The sequence below is a fragment of the Ranitomeya imitator genome, chromosome 8, assembly GCF_032444005.1.
Source record: "Ranitomeya imitator isolate aRanImi1 chromosome 8, aRanImi1.pri, whole genome shotgun sequence".
In the NCBI taxonomy this organism is placed as follows: domain Eukaryota; kingdom Metazoa; phylum Chordata; class Amphibia; order Anura; family Dendrobatidae; genus Ranitomeya; species Ranitomeya imitator.
The window spans coordinates 15,634,230-15,652,593 of record NC_091289.1 but is presented as its reverse complement, the minus strand read 5'-3'; the positions used below and the strand labels follow the sequence as shown (position 1 = coordinate 15,652,593).

Sequence of the window (18,364 nt, the reverse complement as noted above, 5' to 3'; positions counted from 1 at the left end):
GAGGCGACAAGGGCATACGTACCAAAGAGGCGACAAGCAATGGCATATATTCTGAGGAGGCCACCTTTCTCTGCTGGAGACTTGGGGTCCAGCAAGGTTTTGGGCCGCTTTCTGTAACCCCACTGGAACACTTAGACTCATATAAACTGAACCATAGCCATTTACATAGTTTATTTCAAACTGCAGTCCCATGCAAATTATAAAAACGGTTAGAAATAAGGCTTCAAAATGTGTTGTTTCTTTCTGGATTCTTTCCCCTCTTTCCTGCAGAAACAATGTTGCAAACAAGAATTCTACAGTATAGTGGATCACTCCCCACTGTTCAGGTTGCTTAGCAACCATGTCAACAGCGCCTTGGTAACATATTAACAATATCGAGGAAACAAAATAGACAGGAGCCATCCCTGTGACAAGAAGAACTGCTGAAAATATAAGGATTTGTATGTGGGCTGCGGAGATAGGTGATGCCAGAAGCAATTACAGGATCCTGGGTAAAAATATACTGTGTTTTTTTTTTTCTTCTTTTTTTCTTTTGTTTCTCCTTCTTTTTGACTACAAAGATCACAAAGTTACTGTAGGATCTGAGCAATGTAAACTCTAAAGCTGGGGACCCCATAGCTGCTGGAGGTCAGGGCATGATGAGAGTTGTAGTTCAGATATCAGTGCCCTATAGCTAAGCCACTGGCTGACTGTGAATTATTTTTCCTGTTGTATCTGGTGATACTTGTTTTGATTTTTTTTTTGAGTGTTTGTGAGATTGATGCAAGTTCTATAGGTACTAATAGTGGAGAGAGCAGAGTCTGAAAGTGCATGCACGCTCAGAACAACCGAGTATACATATGCATGAGAGGGTGCACTAAGTTTTAATGTTTTCTCTATCCACTGCAATATTGATGATCTAGTGACAATACAGTAGGGTCAGCCTGGTCAACAGGATTAACCCGGGCATAACCCAATAATGGGCCTCAATGGTCCAGCAAAAAAACAACCACATTTCGCATTTTGGGTCCATTATTTATGGAATTGTTACAAAAGGTTAATGTTCTCCTGTTCTGTATAGGCGGAGTGTAGGACCTCAAAATCATCACCACCAAGGAGCCCAACACTGTTCTTTGGGAGACATCGGGAAAACCAGGGATCCCAAAGGCTGGCCTTCAATATATCCAGTCCTATTGTTTCCTCTAAGCGGCGAATTGTGACGCTGAAAGCCGCTTATCTCCCACAACTTAAGTAACATTAAGGAGTCAAACAGCTAAGCAGCACGCAACTAACAGCTACTGCGTGCCTATGGCCGGTCACAGCCGTACTATTTGGGATTTTTCCATCTCTCACCCACTTATCTGCATGATTTCTTTTCTAAATCAATAATTCCTTGCGGTTCCGAGGACAGGCAGCAAATCCACAGGAGATTTATCATAAAAAAGCGCAGAAATGTAGAACAGTTCAGCGTTTTTGTATGTTAATGTGGAAATCCCATGCCATACGTAATGAGGCGGTGATGTGACAAGCATCATGGAGATCTTCATATGAATTTTCCATAACATCAATGTAATCAATGTCAATGTGTCCAATACCAGCGGTGCGGGGAAGGACGAGCCTTGTGCACACGCATCCTGGATTAATATCCTGCACTCAGAATTAGATTCATTTTCTGCCCGTATCTGGATTAAAAAAAAAATATAACGGCCCATTATTTATTTATATTTTTCATTAAATTCGTTGGTCCCATTACAGGGTAGGAACATTAGCATACACTAGGTGCGGAGATGCTCCCACATCTTAAGAATAAAGGTGCTGGATACCTAATTCAGTGCTGTGTGCCCTATTTTTCAGCACACTGCACCGCGGCCCCCGGACATCCGGCCTTACACTGGGCTCCCATTCACTTATATGGGGCTGTGCTGCGGTTCCCCTGCACAGTAGGAAGCCACGGAACCACAACAGTGTAATACTGTACGTGCAGGTCATTTGGATGATGCAGAATGATGGCAGAGACTTTTATAACTTAAGCAATCCAAAATTTTATAGTAGATGTATATTATATATTTTTCTCTAAACTTCACTTGGAATGTTACATAACCATTCAATCAGGTCTCAAGGTGGACCATCCTGATATGTTGCTCATCACTAGGGGGTCAGCGCCTCCTTCTCTAGCTCGGCAGCTTTTCTTGACTTTCTTTGTGCCTCTCCATAGTCTCTGGCCTCTCAGTAGTATCTTACATGTCTTAAAGGGATGTGACCACTCTTCCGGGGTCACAGCTGCACTAATGGACTGGCAGTTGTACTTGGATCCGTGCAGGGGTGCCTTAACTCCTAACAAGTGTGGAAATAAAGCCATTGCTACTTAATTCTAAGGAAAGGAGGGAGTCACATCCCTGGCTGACCACAAAGTCAAATCATATCTTGGTACTATATACCTTCATTTTATGAGAGGGGAATATTCCTTTAAAAGATATAGACGCCTTGAGAGGGGAGAAGACTTTTTTTTCTTTTTACTTAAATGTGTGTATTTTGTGCTAAAAATAATTTTTGCAGTTAGGTTTCATTAAAACTTTGGCGCCGTTAATTTATTCAGGCTCTTTGGTTCCTTGCCACGATACTAGTTGCAGCATGAGTTAACTGACATTCTGTAAGTGAGCTCCTTCTGATGGGAGAGTTTATAATTTTTTTTTTCTGAATTTCTCTGGGATATATATGCTGTAGCGTGGCTAAAGGTTGTATAGTCGACGGGAGATATGTGTCACATAGGTGGTTTCAGGACCTGTGGTGATGTCATAACCACATGTCTAATCATGTGATGGGTTCCTGGGTGTGGTTAGTCCTATAAAAGAAAGGCTAATGTTTAACACAGGAGATATATGTGTGGAGGTGAAACCCTCCTTAGTGTGTTAAGGCTCCAGGACTGAGCCTGAAGGACTGGACACTTGTTTTTCTTTTCCTGAGCTAAAGACTATGTGCTTTCTGTTATTTTGCTATGTGGTTTATGGAGCAATAAACCCTGTGAACTTTTAAAAGAACGTGCCTCCTGTGTCTCAGCCGTCGTACCTGAGTGAGTGAAACCCCTACAATGCATTTATAGAGGTTGTCCAGGTTTGGCACAAAAGTCTGTAGTTACTCTGTGTGACTACACACTTGAAATGGTCACGACGTCCACAGCTGGCGCTGTGGGGGATTATCCAGTGCTGGCGCTAGGAGCTGGCAGATGGTCATGTGACTTCAGGTGTGCGATATGCATATTTCGGCTACAGTCCGACTAGATGTGCGCAGCCGGGTTAAATTCCTTGTATTCAGTGAGGCCGCATACGTCTAGTCAGAATGTGTTCGGGACTACGCATATCGCATACTTGCAGTCCTAGTGCCGGCGCACACAATACACGCTCGTCCAAACCTGAACAACCCCTTTAAGTTTGAAAAAAAAAATTTCTACGGTATATAGAAATTGTTTATTTCTTTAAAATGAGTGTTCTCAAAATCATTGTTCAGAAGCGCACTGCTCCCCGGCCTCACATCTTCCTGCGTGCGCTCCTGAGTGACTGACAGGTTAGGACAGCTTCTCTGGTCCGCACCATTTGCTCTCCGGTGCTGCAAGCAGAGGCGGTTTTGTCTCTTCTGTATGCGAGGAGCGAGAAAACACTGAAATGCGTTGGATCCAGGAATTAGAGCAGCGCATACAAGCACTATAGCAAAGAGCTTGTAAGTGCACTCTCCCTGCCTAGGAGAACGCCCACCACTTATAGACTGCAGAGGTGACCGGTAACTAAGCAACGAACAGGAAACAATAGAACTAAAAATCCCTATAGGATTTTTAATAACAAGTAAATTACAAACTTGCTTGTTTTTTTTATCATGTTGAGAAAATCCCCTTAATTTCATTATTATTTTAGCTGCTTATACCGGGGCACGCAGAGTACCTATAGGTCTTTATGGCAGAGCCGCAGGGTCTCTCGTCATATGATGAGGCTCTACATACAGTATAAGCCCATAGATTACTATGGTCTCTATGTTATCAGTGGTGGTAGACCATTTAGGTATATGTTATGCCGTTTTACACTCTAGATATAGATTATATCACTTTATTTATTTATTTTACAATATTTCTCCTGTTGATACATTAATTTAAAAAAATATTGGATATTATTATGCGAAATATTTTTTTTTCCCCTTATATGAACAATAATGGATAGAGCTTAGAGCCTCAAGCATCTTCGTAACGAAATTGTAATTTTGCCTGTATCATGCTCCAGTTAACCTTGAGCCATCAGAATTACTCCATGAATTATAAATCCTAATCTCCTTTGGGAATTAGAACAATGAATTGCGAGATCCGGAGTTTCTAATAATAATTTTGTAAAACATTCATGAACTCCGGTCGCCCAAAGGCTTCAAGCTGTTTGCTTCAGCGGCAGACCCGAGCGGCCCGCTCACATCGCACTTACCAAAATATGTCATTGTCTTCATGCCAAAGGGAAGAATACAGGATATAGATGGCTGCGATTAATCTCTGTGCCAACGTGAGTCTCATTCATTCTGGTTTAGCCGGAACAGATTACATAACTGATACACATGTTATATCACTTATCACAGAGGCATCTGTAATGTAAAAATGCTCAGAAAACGAAAACAAAAAAATTCTAATTATTTAGCATTTTTTCTAAAAAAAATAAATAAATTATATCCTGTCTGCAAAAGACAAATTGCAAAATTAAAATAATAATAAAAAAATTGTATCAAATTGTCTCACAAAGCTAATATCACTATTTTTTTCTCTACATTCAGTTCCCTTCTGGCTTTCATGGACATTTCAGGAGCCACATCCGCAATGATGCATATCAGGAATATCGAATGGAGGCACGGCCACCGCCTCCGAAAACCTTCACCCAACGCTTAGAAGTAAGACAAAAAAAAAGAGAATTTTTTTTTTTTTTTTTTTTTTTTTATATACATACCGGTATATTACTCTGCAATGTTTTCTACAAGGGGAATTATTGAATTTGAAAACCCTTATGAAGCCCCAATTTTGGGAAAACACATTCTTGTCATACTGTAGAAAGGACCCACATTTATAGAACATATTCTGTGAATATAACATGAATTATGGACATGTAAATACCCCTTTAAAGGGCAAATTTTGCACCAGAGTTTAGAATTTTGGGGTGTAATTTGCGCTTTTGCTTTAAGTGACTTTTCAAAGTGCACCAGGTGTGCAAGTCAGGGAGACAATCTCCCAATGCCCAAGATATTAAGAGTTGTCCTGACTTGGGGTACAAGTCTGCAGTGACTCTACGTGACTGTAGACTGTGAATCCTCAGTGCGAAGAGCTAGTGGTCATGTGACTTCAAGTACAAGATTTGCATACTTCCGGCCACATTCCAACTAGACGTGTCCGGCCTCAGTCAGTGTACTCACACTGAGTGAGGCCGCACATGTCTAGTCGGCACTTGACCGTATGTACAGTATGTAAATCACATACGAGCCCGCCCACTCCCGACATTGGAGAATCCTGACAGTGCGCGCACTGCGCCTTTTGAGGATTTACAAGTTTGCACTCACATAGTGAAGACCAGTGGCTCCACATGTATGACTGAATGGGTCCCTTTCCTTTAAAGGCAATGCATCAATAGTACTTTTTTTTTTACTAAATGAATCCAGATACAGGCACATATTCATCTTTTTCAATCAGATTTTAAATTCTGATTGTAAATTTTTTGTATTCTGTGCGTGATTATGGGGGCAGCCTTCTTGGCTTAGCCTTTACTATGTTACAGCAGCCACATGGATATACCTTAGGCACTTGTAGACTGGAGATATTAATTGACTTCTATGGTGTAGTGAGCATGAGCTGTGGTATCTGTAGTGGACATGCTCTGTGACCTGTGCAGGGAGAGGAGGAGGTGAGCTGTGATATCACCTATTGTGAATGGTGGATCCTGTGTTATCTACTGTATATAGAGGTGTTATCAGTCATTCTACAGGAGGAGGAGGTGAGCTGTGACATCACCTATTGTGAATGGTGGATCCTGTGTTATCTACTGTATATAGAGGTGTGGAACATGGACACTTCCCCTTGAAAAAGCTATAGAACGCCAAAGCGAAACGTACGTCGGGGGTGCTGCCTAACTAGATCCATCCCTTCACCTGGGTAAGAGGAGACTGTGGTTACTGCGTCTATTACGCTATATGTTTCTATGACACTGGCTATCTGACTAGTCTCTTACAGCGTGTCTTGGACTGTGTACCTTTAGTGGTATATCACCTTGTGAAATAGCCTCATATAGGTCCATACTGGGGACTATAGAGAGATTGTGGTGACGTTTGTAGCTCCATTACCTCATGGGGCTATGTATGGCCGTGGTTATCACTATGTAACACTTTTGTGTCACACTCATTTTTGTATTATATATGTGTGATACTCTTCATGACCGCTACGGGTGTTAGGGGTGGCCCTTTTAGTGTCCTTATTTTAAGTATATGGTTGTATGTGTTTTTTTGTATTCAATAAAATTTTGTATATTTTTAATTTGGTATTTCGAATGCTCCTTTGTTCTCCGTTAATTGACTAGTGCCTTTTGGAGCTGGATTCGATAGTGTCCAGGACATGGTTCTTGGACACGGTGTACTATGAGCCTGGGTTTATATGTACTGTTATCTACTGTATATAGAGGTGTTATCAGTCATTGTACAGGAGGAGGAGGTGAGCTGTGACATCACCTATTGTGTATGATGGATCCTGTGTTATCTTCTGTATATAGAGGTGTTATCAGTCATTGTACAGGAGGAGGAGGAGGTGAGCTGTGATATCACCTATTGTGAATGGAGGATCCTGTGTTATCTACTGTATATAGAGGTGTTATCAGTCATTGTACAGGAGGAGGAGGTGAGCTGTGACATCCCATATAATGAATCGTGGATCCTGTGTTATCTACTGTATACAGAGGTGTTATCAGTCATTGTACAGGAGGAGGAGGTGAGCTGTGACATCTATTGTGACTGGTGGATCCCATCCTATTAATATATAATAAATACCTTTCATTATAATCCTGTCTGAGATAATAATGAGATGACTGTAGAGAAGTTACAGTAGGTGTCAGCCTTTGATGAGGCTCAGAGTGGGAACTGCAAGATTTCAAGCTTTCATTCATATAGTGTTATGTACAATGAAAAGAAATCTCCAAATTAGTCTTCAAAAATATCCCACATCCCTTTACTGTAATAAACTAAAGCAATCCGCACCGGCAGGATATGGCTGAATGCTTCATCCCACAGGGAAATGTGTGTATCCTGCGTGTAAGAGATGAAAGTGTAAAAGCAGAAACGCTTGGTGTCATCACAGCTCGCCGGCATCAATAGGTTTATGACACGACCACCTGTGTTCTGTGCAAATATGGACAGTACAGGATCTGTCAGCGGCGCGGAGGCCGCGTCCGTTCTGCTCGGCTGATGAAACCCACATGGTACAGAGGAATCTTTCTCGTTCTAATCCCGCTCCATGTGGCGGTTTTGCATGTTCGTCTCGCGGTTGACGTGTTTGTTTACCGTCTCTCCGGGAGATGATTACCTTGTGCACTAACCCTGAGATTAGTGTATAGAAGAGACAGATCTCCTTACAAGGGATGTGTTTATATCTCAGCTTCCAGGACAAACTCATAGGAGAGATTTTATCCCTCCATTATGACATCCACATTTCTAGCCTTATAGGATAATACTCTAAACTAGCTGAGAATAGTTGTGAGATTGGCTGCAAAGATTGCTCCTCCGAGATATAACATGAAATGTGAAAGTTCAACAAGACAATGCCCCACTGGCAGCGTATACTGGCCATTATATGACTTGCATCCTGCATTCTTCCACCAGTTTTACCCTACGCTGGTTCTAGCTCTAATTTTCAGTTGTCTCTGAGCTGGTGGGTGCTGACTACCTGCTATGATGTCTCCCATACACAGCACTCAGTCATAAGGGATTCCTGCTCTCCTGTCTATATGTAACACATGTTCAGAAGCAGCATGGAGGATGTTATACAACAGTACTGAGCAGTGTAGCTGTGAATTAAACTCTGGGGTGAGTTAAAATAATTAATAGAAAACAGCTGAATCTGTGTGTCTGTGCCTTTCACTCATAGATATAATTTTGATTCCTCCATTCCTGTCTCTTTGTAGCACATGTTTAGAAGCAGCAGCATAGAGCATATTATACAGCAGTACTGAGCAGGGTAGCTGGGAATTTAACTCTGGAGTGATATAAAACACTTACTAGAAAGCAGAAGAATCTGTTTTGTGTCTGTGCTTCTATCTCTGCTCCAACATGGACATAATTTAGATTCATTTACATGTTCAGAAGCAGCAGCATAGAGGACATTATACAGCAGAACTGAGCAGTGTAACTGTGACTCCACCACCTCTCTGCCTCTCTCACTCTGCTCCTTTCTCTACTCTCTCCACACACTTCAATAGGCAGCTGTAATGTGATCCCTCAGTTAGCTGATAATTCATCTTCTTTTAAGCAATGTAAATGTTAATTGTATGTAAACCCCACACTTAAGATCAGGAGACACTCCCATCACACCCAAATTGTCTCCAAATTTATTCCAAAAAAACGGTGACAAGAGAGCATTGCTAATTAAAATCTATTGTCTGCTGAGTTATCAACATCAGTCGCAGGAGAATGTCCTTCAATAAAAATACTTTACCATATAAACAACCCAAAAATAAATTAAAACATCAGTAACTTTCTCTTCGCCCATCAAAACAATGAAACATAAATATTCTGGGCTGCCACTAGGGGGAGCTCACTGCAAATATTTGTAGACAACTTCCATTGAAGTCAATGTGAGCTCCTCCTAGTGGCCGCTGCTTGCAACGTTTACCATATCTGCCTGGAATCCAGAGATCTGCCCCATTTATAGATGATTGTATGTGGGGTGATGGTTAGACATAGAATAGAAGCTCGATTTCATGGTCAATAGTGAAAACAAAGCACTTTCTTTGCACAGAGGCTTCTTCTATGTCTCCAAAATAGGGTAGTAATAGGTGGCATTGACTCTGGACTAGAATTGAATCTTTGCACCAGGTGAAAAAAAAAATCCCATTTTCAGTTAGTGCATTTTTTTTTTTATTTATTGAATTTTAAAGCATTTTTTGAAAGCAGTCATAAACCGAGAGCGTCTCCACATTACGGATATATAGGGAATCAGCCGGCAGAACATTTGCACTTAGCATATTTTTTTTTCCTCATACAAGCCTGCGATGATTCCATTTTTGGAGAAGCAGTCACAGGCTGGATTTTCATCTTATGCTTCAGAAATTGTGGAGGAGATAATTGTGTAATGTGACTTTCCTGCTTTCTCTCTCTCCTCTCTTACATTTGTATGCGCTCTCCAGACTTTTGCATAACTTGGTAGTTTGGTAATTACTTATATTCTTAATCTAACGGGTCCTATTCAGTTATTCAGCCGCTTCGGTGCCTCAGAAAAGACATAGAAATTCAATTTATTAATGGAAGAGCTTGCGTTGTCCTGGCTCATTTCTGTACTCACTCTCATATTAAAAAAAAATAGTTTGTTCTTTCTGTTCTTAGCCTAAGCAAAGTGCTCACTGATTGCCCGTGATTTACAGGTTGGATTCTCATTCTTGCTTTTAGTTGTGTGTTGTTGTGTTTTTTTTTTTTTTAACGTTTAACCTTTGTTCTGTGCTGTTTTCAATTTTTCCTGGTTGGCCATGTGTTTTGTTATTAATCCTGATGAACAATGATGAGTTGACGCATCATGACAAGCTTACCTTCCTCACTCAAAAAAATCCTCTGATCTTCACCTTTGACTGCCATGATCAATGTATTTGGGGTACTCGGTACCGGGTCCTGCGGTTCACAGGGGGGATGTCGAGGTGGCTGCGACCTGGTCCGTGGCCCTGGGCGCCCTTGTAAAAGGGAAAGGTCTTAAAATTGAATAAAGTTTATGTTTGTGACGCCACCTGTGGTATTCGGTCAGTGGGGACCGACGCTGCTTTAAGGGGTCCGCTGGGGTGATGTTATGGCAGCTAGATGGTATAGCTTCCCACAGGTGAAGTGTGTCCCCAAGGATCCCGGTGTGTTGATGGAAGATGATGAACGGTGCAATAATGAATGAAGACACAAGGTTGCAGTCTCTTTACCTTGGTTTACTGAAGACTTCAGCATCCGCAGTCCAGAGCACCAGATCACAGGGCAGGCAGGGTCAGGCCGGCTTGAAGGCAAGTTAGGAGTCCCCTTACCCAGGTGGAAATCAAAAGCCTTCCTCTAGCGCCGTGGTGTTGTAGTTCCTTACGGCTTAAAGCTCCACATAAGGTCCTCACAGATGTTATCTCTCTCTCTCTCTGTCCCCCGGGTAGGATAGGACATAACCCATATGACTGGTGACTTGAGGCTGTTTATAGGGTCTCTAGCACGCCCCGGCCTCTGAGGGGTGCCACTGTGCCTCCTGGGTCTTAGGTCGGGCAGGTAACTTGGAGTTCAGCTGTCCTGCCGGTCTCTGATGTAAGCCATAGAGGTCTGTACACCCTCGGTGTTCCGGCTACCGGTCTCTGCGCCTCAGAAGGAGGCAGCCTGCTCAGGGCTGGTCTCCCCCTGGTATTCTGTCCTGTGCTTTGCTCTCCTGCATGCCATGCTCTCTGCAATGTATTCAGATTTTCTGTTTGTCTCTTTTCCAGGAGCTGGAGCACTGCGACTCCACAGCTCCGTAAAACCTTCTGCTGCCTCAGACTGATCCGGTCCGTCTCCTGACTGGACCTTCCTGGAACTAACTATCCCTACAGATTACCAGTTATATATATATGGGGAGTCACATAGGAAGTAGGATCAAAAGCTCCCCCTGGAGGCCTGGAGTGTGAATGTGTTGCATGTTTGTGGTACCTGGTTGCAGTTATCCCTTCTTGCCTTCAAGCGTAACATCACTCTCCCCGTGAGGAAAGCAATGCTACTGTGACGACCAGGACCCTGGGGCGCTACACATTCAGAGACAGAGGGCGAGATTCCGTCATAAGGAACCCCTGGTGATGCAATTAGGACCTACGCCTTAATAGCACGGCCCTACAGGAGGTTGCCTGATCTTATTCTATGTTATTAGGACACAGCCTGACCCTTTCTGAAGCCTCACTATCTCTCCTTCTCTCCAAGATACATTTCCCACCAGTGCACGCCTCATTCCTTCATTCTAGCTGGTTTATTGGAGGTTTCGGGCATGATCGTGGTGCCTTGAAAGTGTCCCTTTATTTTGAGGGCCTCCTGGATGTTTCAGGAGAGCTGGAAAGATTTAACTATGCCTTTACAACTGTTATTCACTTTTCCTGGCTCCAGTGCCGGGCTTTGCTCCCTCTGCTCTAATGAGGCATCCATCTAACATGGCAATCAGGTCAACATCATCCTCTGAGACCTCACAGGCTGGCTCAGGCATCGGGATGCTGACTGAGCAATCAGATAGTTGGAATCTGCGACTTCCGTTGACTTTGTGAGAAGTCAAACTCTACAACATTGTTGGGTAAATCTGCTAGCTTTGACTAGGTCTGCCTTGCCTTTTGGCTCTGTTACATCGCTGGGTAACTCTGCTGTACAGCTGGAAAGTTCTGCCTGGGACCTTGTGGCAAACCCAACTCTGCCACACCGTGGGATAACCCTGTTTTACCTCTGGCCAGGTATGTATTACTGCTAGCAGTTCTGCATTGGACTCTGTGACAAACTCAGCTCTACATTGTTGTATAACTCAGTTCTTCACCAGTTCATCACTGAATCTTCTCTGCTCCCTTGTGGATTATAACCCTATTATTCCGGTTGCCTTAATAAACAGGCTGATATACTCACGCTTCAATATGCCAATAGATTTGATGTTAATAACTAAAAATCCAACTTAAAATTCCTCTGTGGGAGTAAAGAAAAAGCTGCAATAAATAAGAGTAATGTAAAAAGTACTACAATGAATTGCATTTTTCCCAAAATAAAGATTAAAAGTAATTAAAAACTTTTTGTATTCCTAAAATACTAATTCTTGAAAGTTTACGTTGTGCTTCCCAACTGATGAGAGGAATGGAAACAACCAGTTCTTAATTTATTTATACATTTCCAGGAAGAATCACTGAGGAACAACATGAAGCTCCATCATTGTTATTAAATGGATGATATGAATATTTACTAAAACAGACCCCCAACACTTAGTGGGGTAGCCTGGCAACAAGTGTATATTTTCCCTGCAGCACCTCCGCAGGAGAAATGTAGCATCAATCAGTTCCAATTGGAATCAATAGTCCGTCTGTGTAATTCACAGCATCTCAGATCGCCAAGAGCAGAACCTTGGATTCATACAAGATTTTTTTGGTGAATTTTTGCCCCTTCATCCAGAAGAGCATCTTTGTGGGGTCAGACCCTGATGTGGGGGAAGGGGGGGTCACAATCTCCCTTATAGGAAGGGGCAGAGGTAATGTTAGCCCCCATGTTTTTATGGACCTTGTGAAGGTAAAGCAGGAGATTGAATGCAACGCAAAGGAGGCATAAGGCTGGAACAGTCAGGGAGCGATTTCTGTCTTTCCAATATACAGGAACAGTTAATAATATGAAACAGTAAAAGCAATATTAAACCATACAGCAATAAACATACAATACATTTGAGAATACAATTAGAATAACGGAAAAGTCTCTCAATAATTATATGTGTGTAATTCCTACTACATTAGCTCTTTTTGCAACAATGGCCCTAACGGGGGTCACCAGGTTTTCCCACTACGCCGCAAGTCCTTCTGGCAAAATCTATCAAGGAACATTGAGCTTCTTATATACCAACCTTCCCCCACCAAACGTTTTGTCCTAACCCAGGCCTACCCCTATACCGTATGTTATGGCTGGAAGTGACGGCCCGGCTAACTTGTGTTGTCCTTCTGTAATAGCATGCGTCCTCGTCTGGTCGACATCTCATGTCGGATCTTCTGTGCTTGACTGGTGTCACCTAGGCCTGGGGAAGAGATGGCTGGGTCCCAGTTCTCGATGGGCGTCATCTGGGATATGGAAGTTGACTGGTGAAGGGCGACGGTTCTGATCTTGACCGGTGCAGTCTGAGCCCTGGATCTTGACCGGCGCAGATCGGGTCTTAACCAGCATAGTCAGGTCTCTGGATTTTTACGCATGTCATCTGGGCCTTGTCCGAGGGCGGCCAGCACCCTGCTGACACACGATATTCGCTGAGGTCTGTCACACCAGAAATCCCACCACGGTTTGGTGCGCAGGACTCCATCATCCAAGGCACCTGACTGGGTCCCACACTTGAACTTGTTCCCCCTGCAACTCTTCTGGAGCCAGTTGGTTCCCTTCACTGGAACTAAGGGTCCAAGGCCGACCCCTGATAACAAGTCCATAGCATTATCCTCCACCACTAAATTATACAGAGGGCACAATGCTGTCAGGGGGTAATGTTCTCCTGGAATCACCAAACCCAGACTCCTCCATCAGACACCAGATAGAGAAGTGAGATCCGTCATTGCACAGAACACGTCTTCTCCAGAGTCCACTGGAGGCGGCTTTTCACCACGCCATCCAACGCTTGGCATTGTGATTGGTGATGTATGGCTGCTCAGCCATGAAGCTCCCGGCAGGGGCTCAGTGTTTGTGCTGATGGTAATACAAGAGATCAGGACTCTGCAGTTATGGGGTCAGCAGAGCGGTGGTGACTTTTCTGCCCTCTGCTCCTCCGCTCCTGCCCTCCCGCTCTGTAACGTTAAGGGGTCTCCACTTCGTTGCTGCGGTTCCTTCCACTTATCAATAATATCACTCACAGGTGATGGAGGAAGATTCAGGAGGAGAAATGTCATAATCTGACTTGTTCCCCCGGTGGCTCCTATTACAGGACCATGCTGGTGTCAGTGAGCTCTGCACCACTGGCCATTCTGTCATGTTAGTAAAAGCAGATGGCAAGATGGGGGGCCGGATGTTATACACAAGGGGCGAGGGTCCGGATACTATACACCAGGGGCCAGGGCCGGCGTCAGCACCCGGCGCACCGGGCAAATGCTGGGGCCCTGGGGAGAGAGGGGGGGCCCACTCAGCTGTCACAGATACAGCTGGGAGAGCAGAGCAGGAGATAACGTGCTCTCTCCGCCCACAAAGTCACTGCTGGCTGCGTTCTCTTAACCCCTATGTGCCAGCTCTGACACAAGCATCTTATCACTCAGTGAGTGCAGCCAGGCAGGCACACATAGGGGTTAAGAGAAGGCAGCCAGCATGACATTGTTTGTGGGTGGAGAGAGCAGTTCTCTGCTCTGATCTCCGCCCCTGGCTGGCTGCCTGCTGCTAAAGTTATGAGGCAGTTTCAGGTGGAGTTCCTAGTCCTACCAGTGCATGAGTGAGTGGCGCTGCTATATACTACGTGGGCTGCGCTGCTATATACTACGTGGGCTGCGCTGCTATATACTACGTGGGCTGCGCTGCTATATACTACGTGGGCTGCGCTGCTATATACTACGTGGGCTGCGCTGCTATATACTACGTGGGCTGCGCTGCTATATACTACGTGGGCTGCGCTGCTATATACTACGTGGGCTGCGCTGCTATATACTACGTGGGCTGCGCTGCTATATACTACGTGGGCTGCGTTGCTATATACTACGTGGGCTGCTATATGCTACGTGGGCTGCTATATACTACATGGGCAGTGTTATATACTACATGACTGTGTTTATATGCGATCATGAATCGGGGTATGTGTTAAAGGGGGGGCCCACTGAGACTCTTTCGCCCGGGGCCCTCAAAAACCTGGAGCCGGCCCTGCCAGGGGCGAGGGTCCGTATGTTATACACAGGGGCGAGGGTCCGTATGTTATACACAGGGGCGAGGGTCCGTATGTTATACACAGGGGCGAGGGTCCGTATGTTATACACAGGGGCGAGGGTCCGTATGTTATACACAGGGACGTGGGTCCGTATGTTATACACAGGGATGTGAGGGTCCGTATGTTATACACAGGGATGTGAGGGTCCGTATGTTATACACAGGGGCGAGGGTCCGTATGTTATACACAGGGGCGAGGGTCCGTATGTTATACACAGGGGCGAGGGTCCGTATGTTATACACAGGGGCGAGGGTCCGTATGTTATACACAGGGGCGAGGGTCCGTATGTTATACACAGGGGCGAGGGTCCGTATGTTATACACAGGGGCGAGGGTCCGTATGTTATACACAGGGGCGAGGGTCCGTATGTTATACACAGGGGCGAGGGTCCGTATGTTATACACAGGGGCGAGGGTCCGTATGTTATACACAGGGGCGAGGGTCCGTATGTTATACACAGGGGCGAGGGTCCGTATGTTATACACAGGGGCGAGGGTCCGTATGTTATACACAGGGACGTGGGTCCGTATGTTATACACAGGGATGTGAGGGTCCGTATGTTATACACAGGGATGTGAGGGTCCGTATGTTATACACAGGGGCGAGGGTCCGTATGTTATACACAGGGATGTGAGGGTCCGTATGTTATACACAGGGGCGAGGGTCCGTATGTTATACACAGGGGCGAGGGTCCGTATGTTATACACAGGGGCGAGGGTCCGTATGTTATACACAGGGACGTGGGTCCGTATGTTATACACAGGGATGTGAGGGTCCGTATGTTATACACAGGGATGTGAGGGTCCGTATGTTATACACAGGGGCGAGGGTCCGTATGTTATACACAGGGGCGAGGGTCCGTATGTTATACACAGGGATGTGAGGGTCCGTATGTTATACACAGGGGCGAGGGTCCGTATGTTATACACAGGGGCGAGGGTCCGTATGTTATACACAGGGATGTGAGGGTCCGTATGTTATACACAGGGGCGAGGGTCCGTATGTTATACACAGGGGCGAGGGTCCGTATGTTATACACAGGGATGTGAGGGTCCGTATGTTATACACAGGGGCGAGGGTCCGTATGTTATACACAGGGATGTGAGGGACGGGATGTTACAAATAGGGGACAATAAGACCGAATGAAAAACTGAATTTATTGATTAATATGAGTGTTGATACTTTATCTCCTAATAGTGTCGATACAATTTCTGCCGATATCCGTTCCTTTAAGACATCTCATGCAAAGCATTTTCAGAAATTCTCCCAGGCTGCATAATTAGAATTAGTTGTCATATGATTAATGTTCATTAGCGCTTTGTAATTATTACAAGTAAATGATTACATGTTGCAGATCGGAGCATTTCTTCTTTCCTGTAGCTTTCCATGAATTCTATCATCTGCGGCCGCAGTCACTTTGCTTTTAATTACCCCTCAGATGTGAGCTGTGATTATATACTTACTGACGTGCCCCCGGCGGCGTTCAGACACAGGAACATAAAAGGAGATTCACAATTTGCTGCTATTTAATTGATGTTTCTAGTAAGAAAAGTTCACAATGTTCAGTGGATTTTTCCTGATTCTGCTAGAATAGATTTTTCTTTATTTCTTAACCTACGGTAGCTTTCATTAAAACATGCAGCAATGAGTAAAATCCCAGCTGGTCTAGGGTAATGAAGGGATTACTGATAGCATTCGTCATGGATAGTGAAAGTTTTAATAATTCTATACCTTGTGGATTAGGGCAGTGATGGAATTAATGGAGTATTTCCATCCCAGGCATCCCTACTTGTCTATGATAGTGAAGGCGGTAATGATAACATCCCAGGTGGTCTTGAGAAATCAAAATGTTAATAGTTCTATCTCTTGCATGTAGGACAAACGAGGAGGTTAATGATAACATACCTAGGGGGGTTTAGGGCAGTGATGGAGTCAATGATAATATCCCTGGTGGTCTAGGGCAGTAATGTAGTTAAAAGGGAATTAATATCCTTCCTGTTCTAGTGTAGTGAAGGGTTAAGGGTATGTGCACACATTGCAGATTCACCGCGGATTTTCAGTGTTTTTTTGTGCGGATTTCACCTGCGTTTTAACACCTGCGGATTCCAATTATGGAGCAGGTGTAAAACGCTGCGTAATCCGCACAAAGAATTGACATGCTGCGGAAAATAAAACGCAACGTTTTCCGTGCATGTATTAACATACATCGGTGGAAGAGGTGCCGTCGGCTCCTTCCACCAATCGGCGTGTGGGACAGCAGACGCAATGTCGAGGTTTCATGACGTCAGTGCACCGGAGACAGGAGCAGAGGCAGAACGCAGAGAATGTATATGGGATGTTTGTATGTACATGGAGGCTATGTGGGGCTCACACTGTATATATGGTGGCTATGTGGGGCTCACACTGTGTATATGGTGGCTATGTGGGGTTCATGCTGTACATGGATGGTATGTTGGGCTCACACTGTATATATAGTGGCTATGTGGGGCTCACACTGTATATATGGAGGCTATGTGGGGCTCACACTGTATATATAGTGGCTATGTGGGGCTCACACTGTGTATATATAGTGGCTATGTGGGGCTCACACTGTATATATAGTGGCTATGTGGGGCTCACACTGTATATATGGTGGCTATGTGGGGCTCATGCTGTACATGGAAGCTATAATGGGGCTCATGCTCTATATGGAGGCTATGTGGGGCTCACACTGTATATATGGTGGCTATGTGGGGCTCACACTGTATATATAGTGGCTATGTGGGGCTCACACTGTATATATAGTGGCTATGTGGGGCTCACACTGTATATATGGTGGCTATGTGGGGTTCATGCTGTACATGGAAGCTATAATGGGGCTCATGCTCTATATGGAGGCTATGTGGGGCTCACACTGTATATATGGTGGCTATGTGGGGCTCACACTGTATATATAGTGGCTATGTGGGGCTCACACTGTATATATAGTGGCTATGTGGGGCTCACACTGTATATATAGTGGCTATGTGGGGCTCACACTGTATATATGGTGGCTATGTGGGGTTCACACTGTATATATGGTGGCTATGTGGGGCTCACACTGTATATATGGTGGCTATGTGGGGTTCATGCTGTACATGGTGGCTATGTGGGGCTCACACTGTATATATGGTGGCTATGTGGGGCTCACACTGTATATATGGTGGCTATGTGGGGCTCACACTGTATATATGGTGGCTATGTGGGGTTCATGCTGTACATGGTGGCTATGTGGGGCTCACACTGTATATATAGTGGCTATGTGGGGCTCACACTGTATATATGGTGGCTATGTGGGGCTCATGCTCTATGTGGAGGCTATGTTGGAATTATGCTTTATATACACCATGCTCCAAATTATTATGCAAATGATATTTTTCTCGGATTTTCCTAAATGGTTGGTACAAATGAGTCAGTCTAATAAGTCATCACCCGTTAGATTATACATCGAATTTTATTGAAGAAACTGCCCAATGATATCAGAATAATCTCCGAAATGAGTAAAAACTCACA

General features: G+C 44.4%; 1 protein-coding gene across 1 annotated transcript in view; it reads left to right on the top strand.

The window, feature by feature from the left end:
- Positions 1-397: 397 nt before the first annotated feature.
- The window catches only part of CIMIP7 (ciliary microtubule inner protein 7), a 28,156-nt gene continuing 10,189 nt past the window's right edge, over positions 398-18,364 (top strand). Inside the window, exons 1-2 of the mRNA XM_069735912.1 lie at positions 398-491; positions 4,777-4,890. Of these exons, the coding sequence (XP_069592013.1) occupies positions 465-491; positions 4,777-4,890 (141 nt within the window). The 5' untranslated portion in view covers positions 398-464. The remainder of the gene's footprint in view (positions 492-4,776; positions 4,891-18,364) is intronic.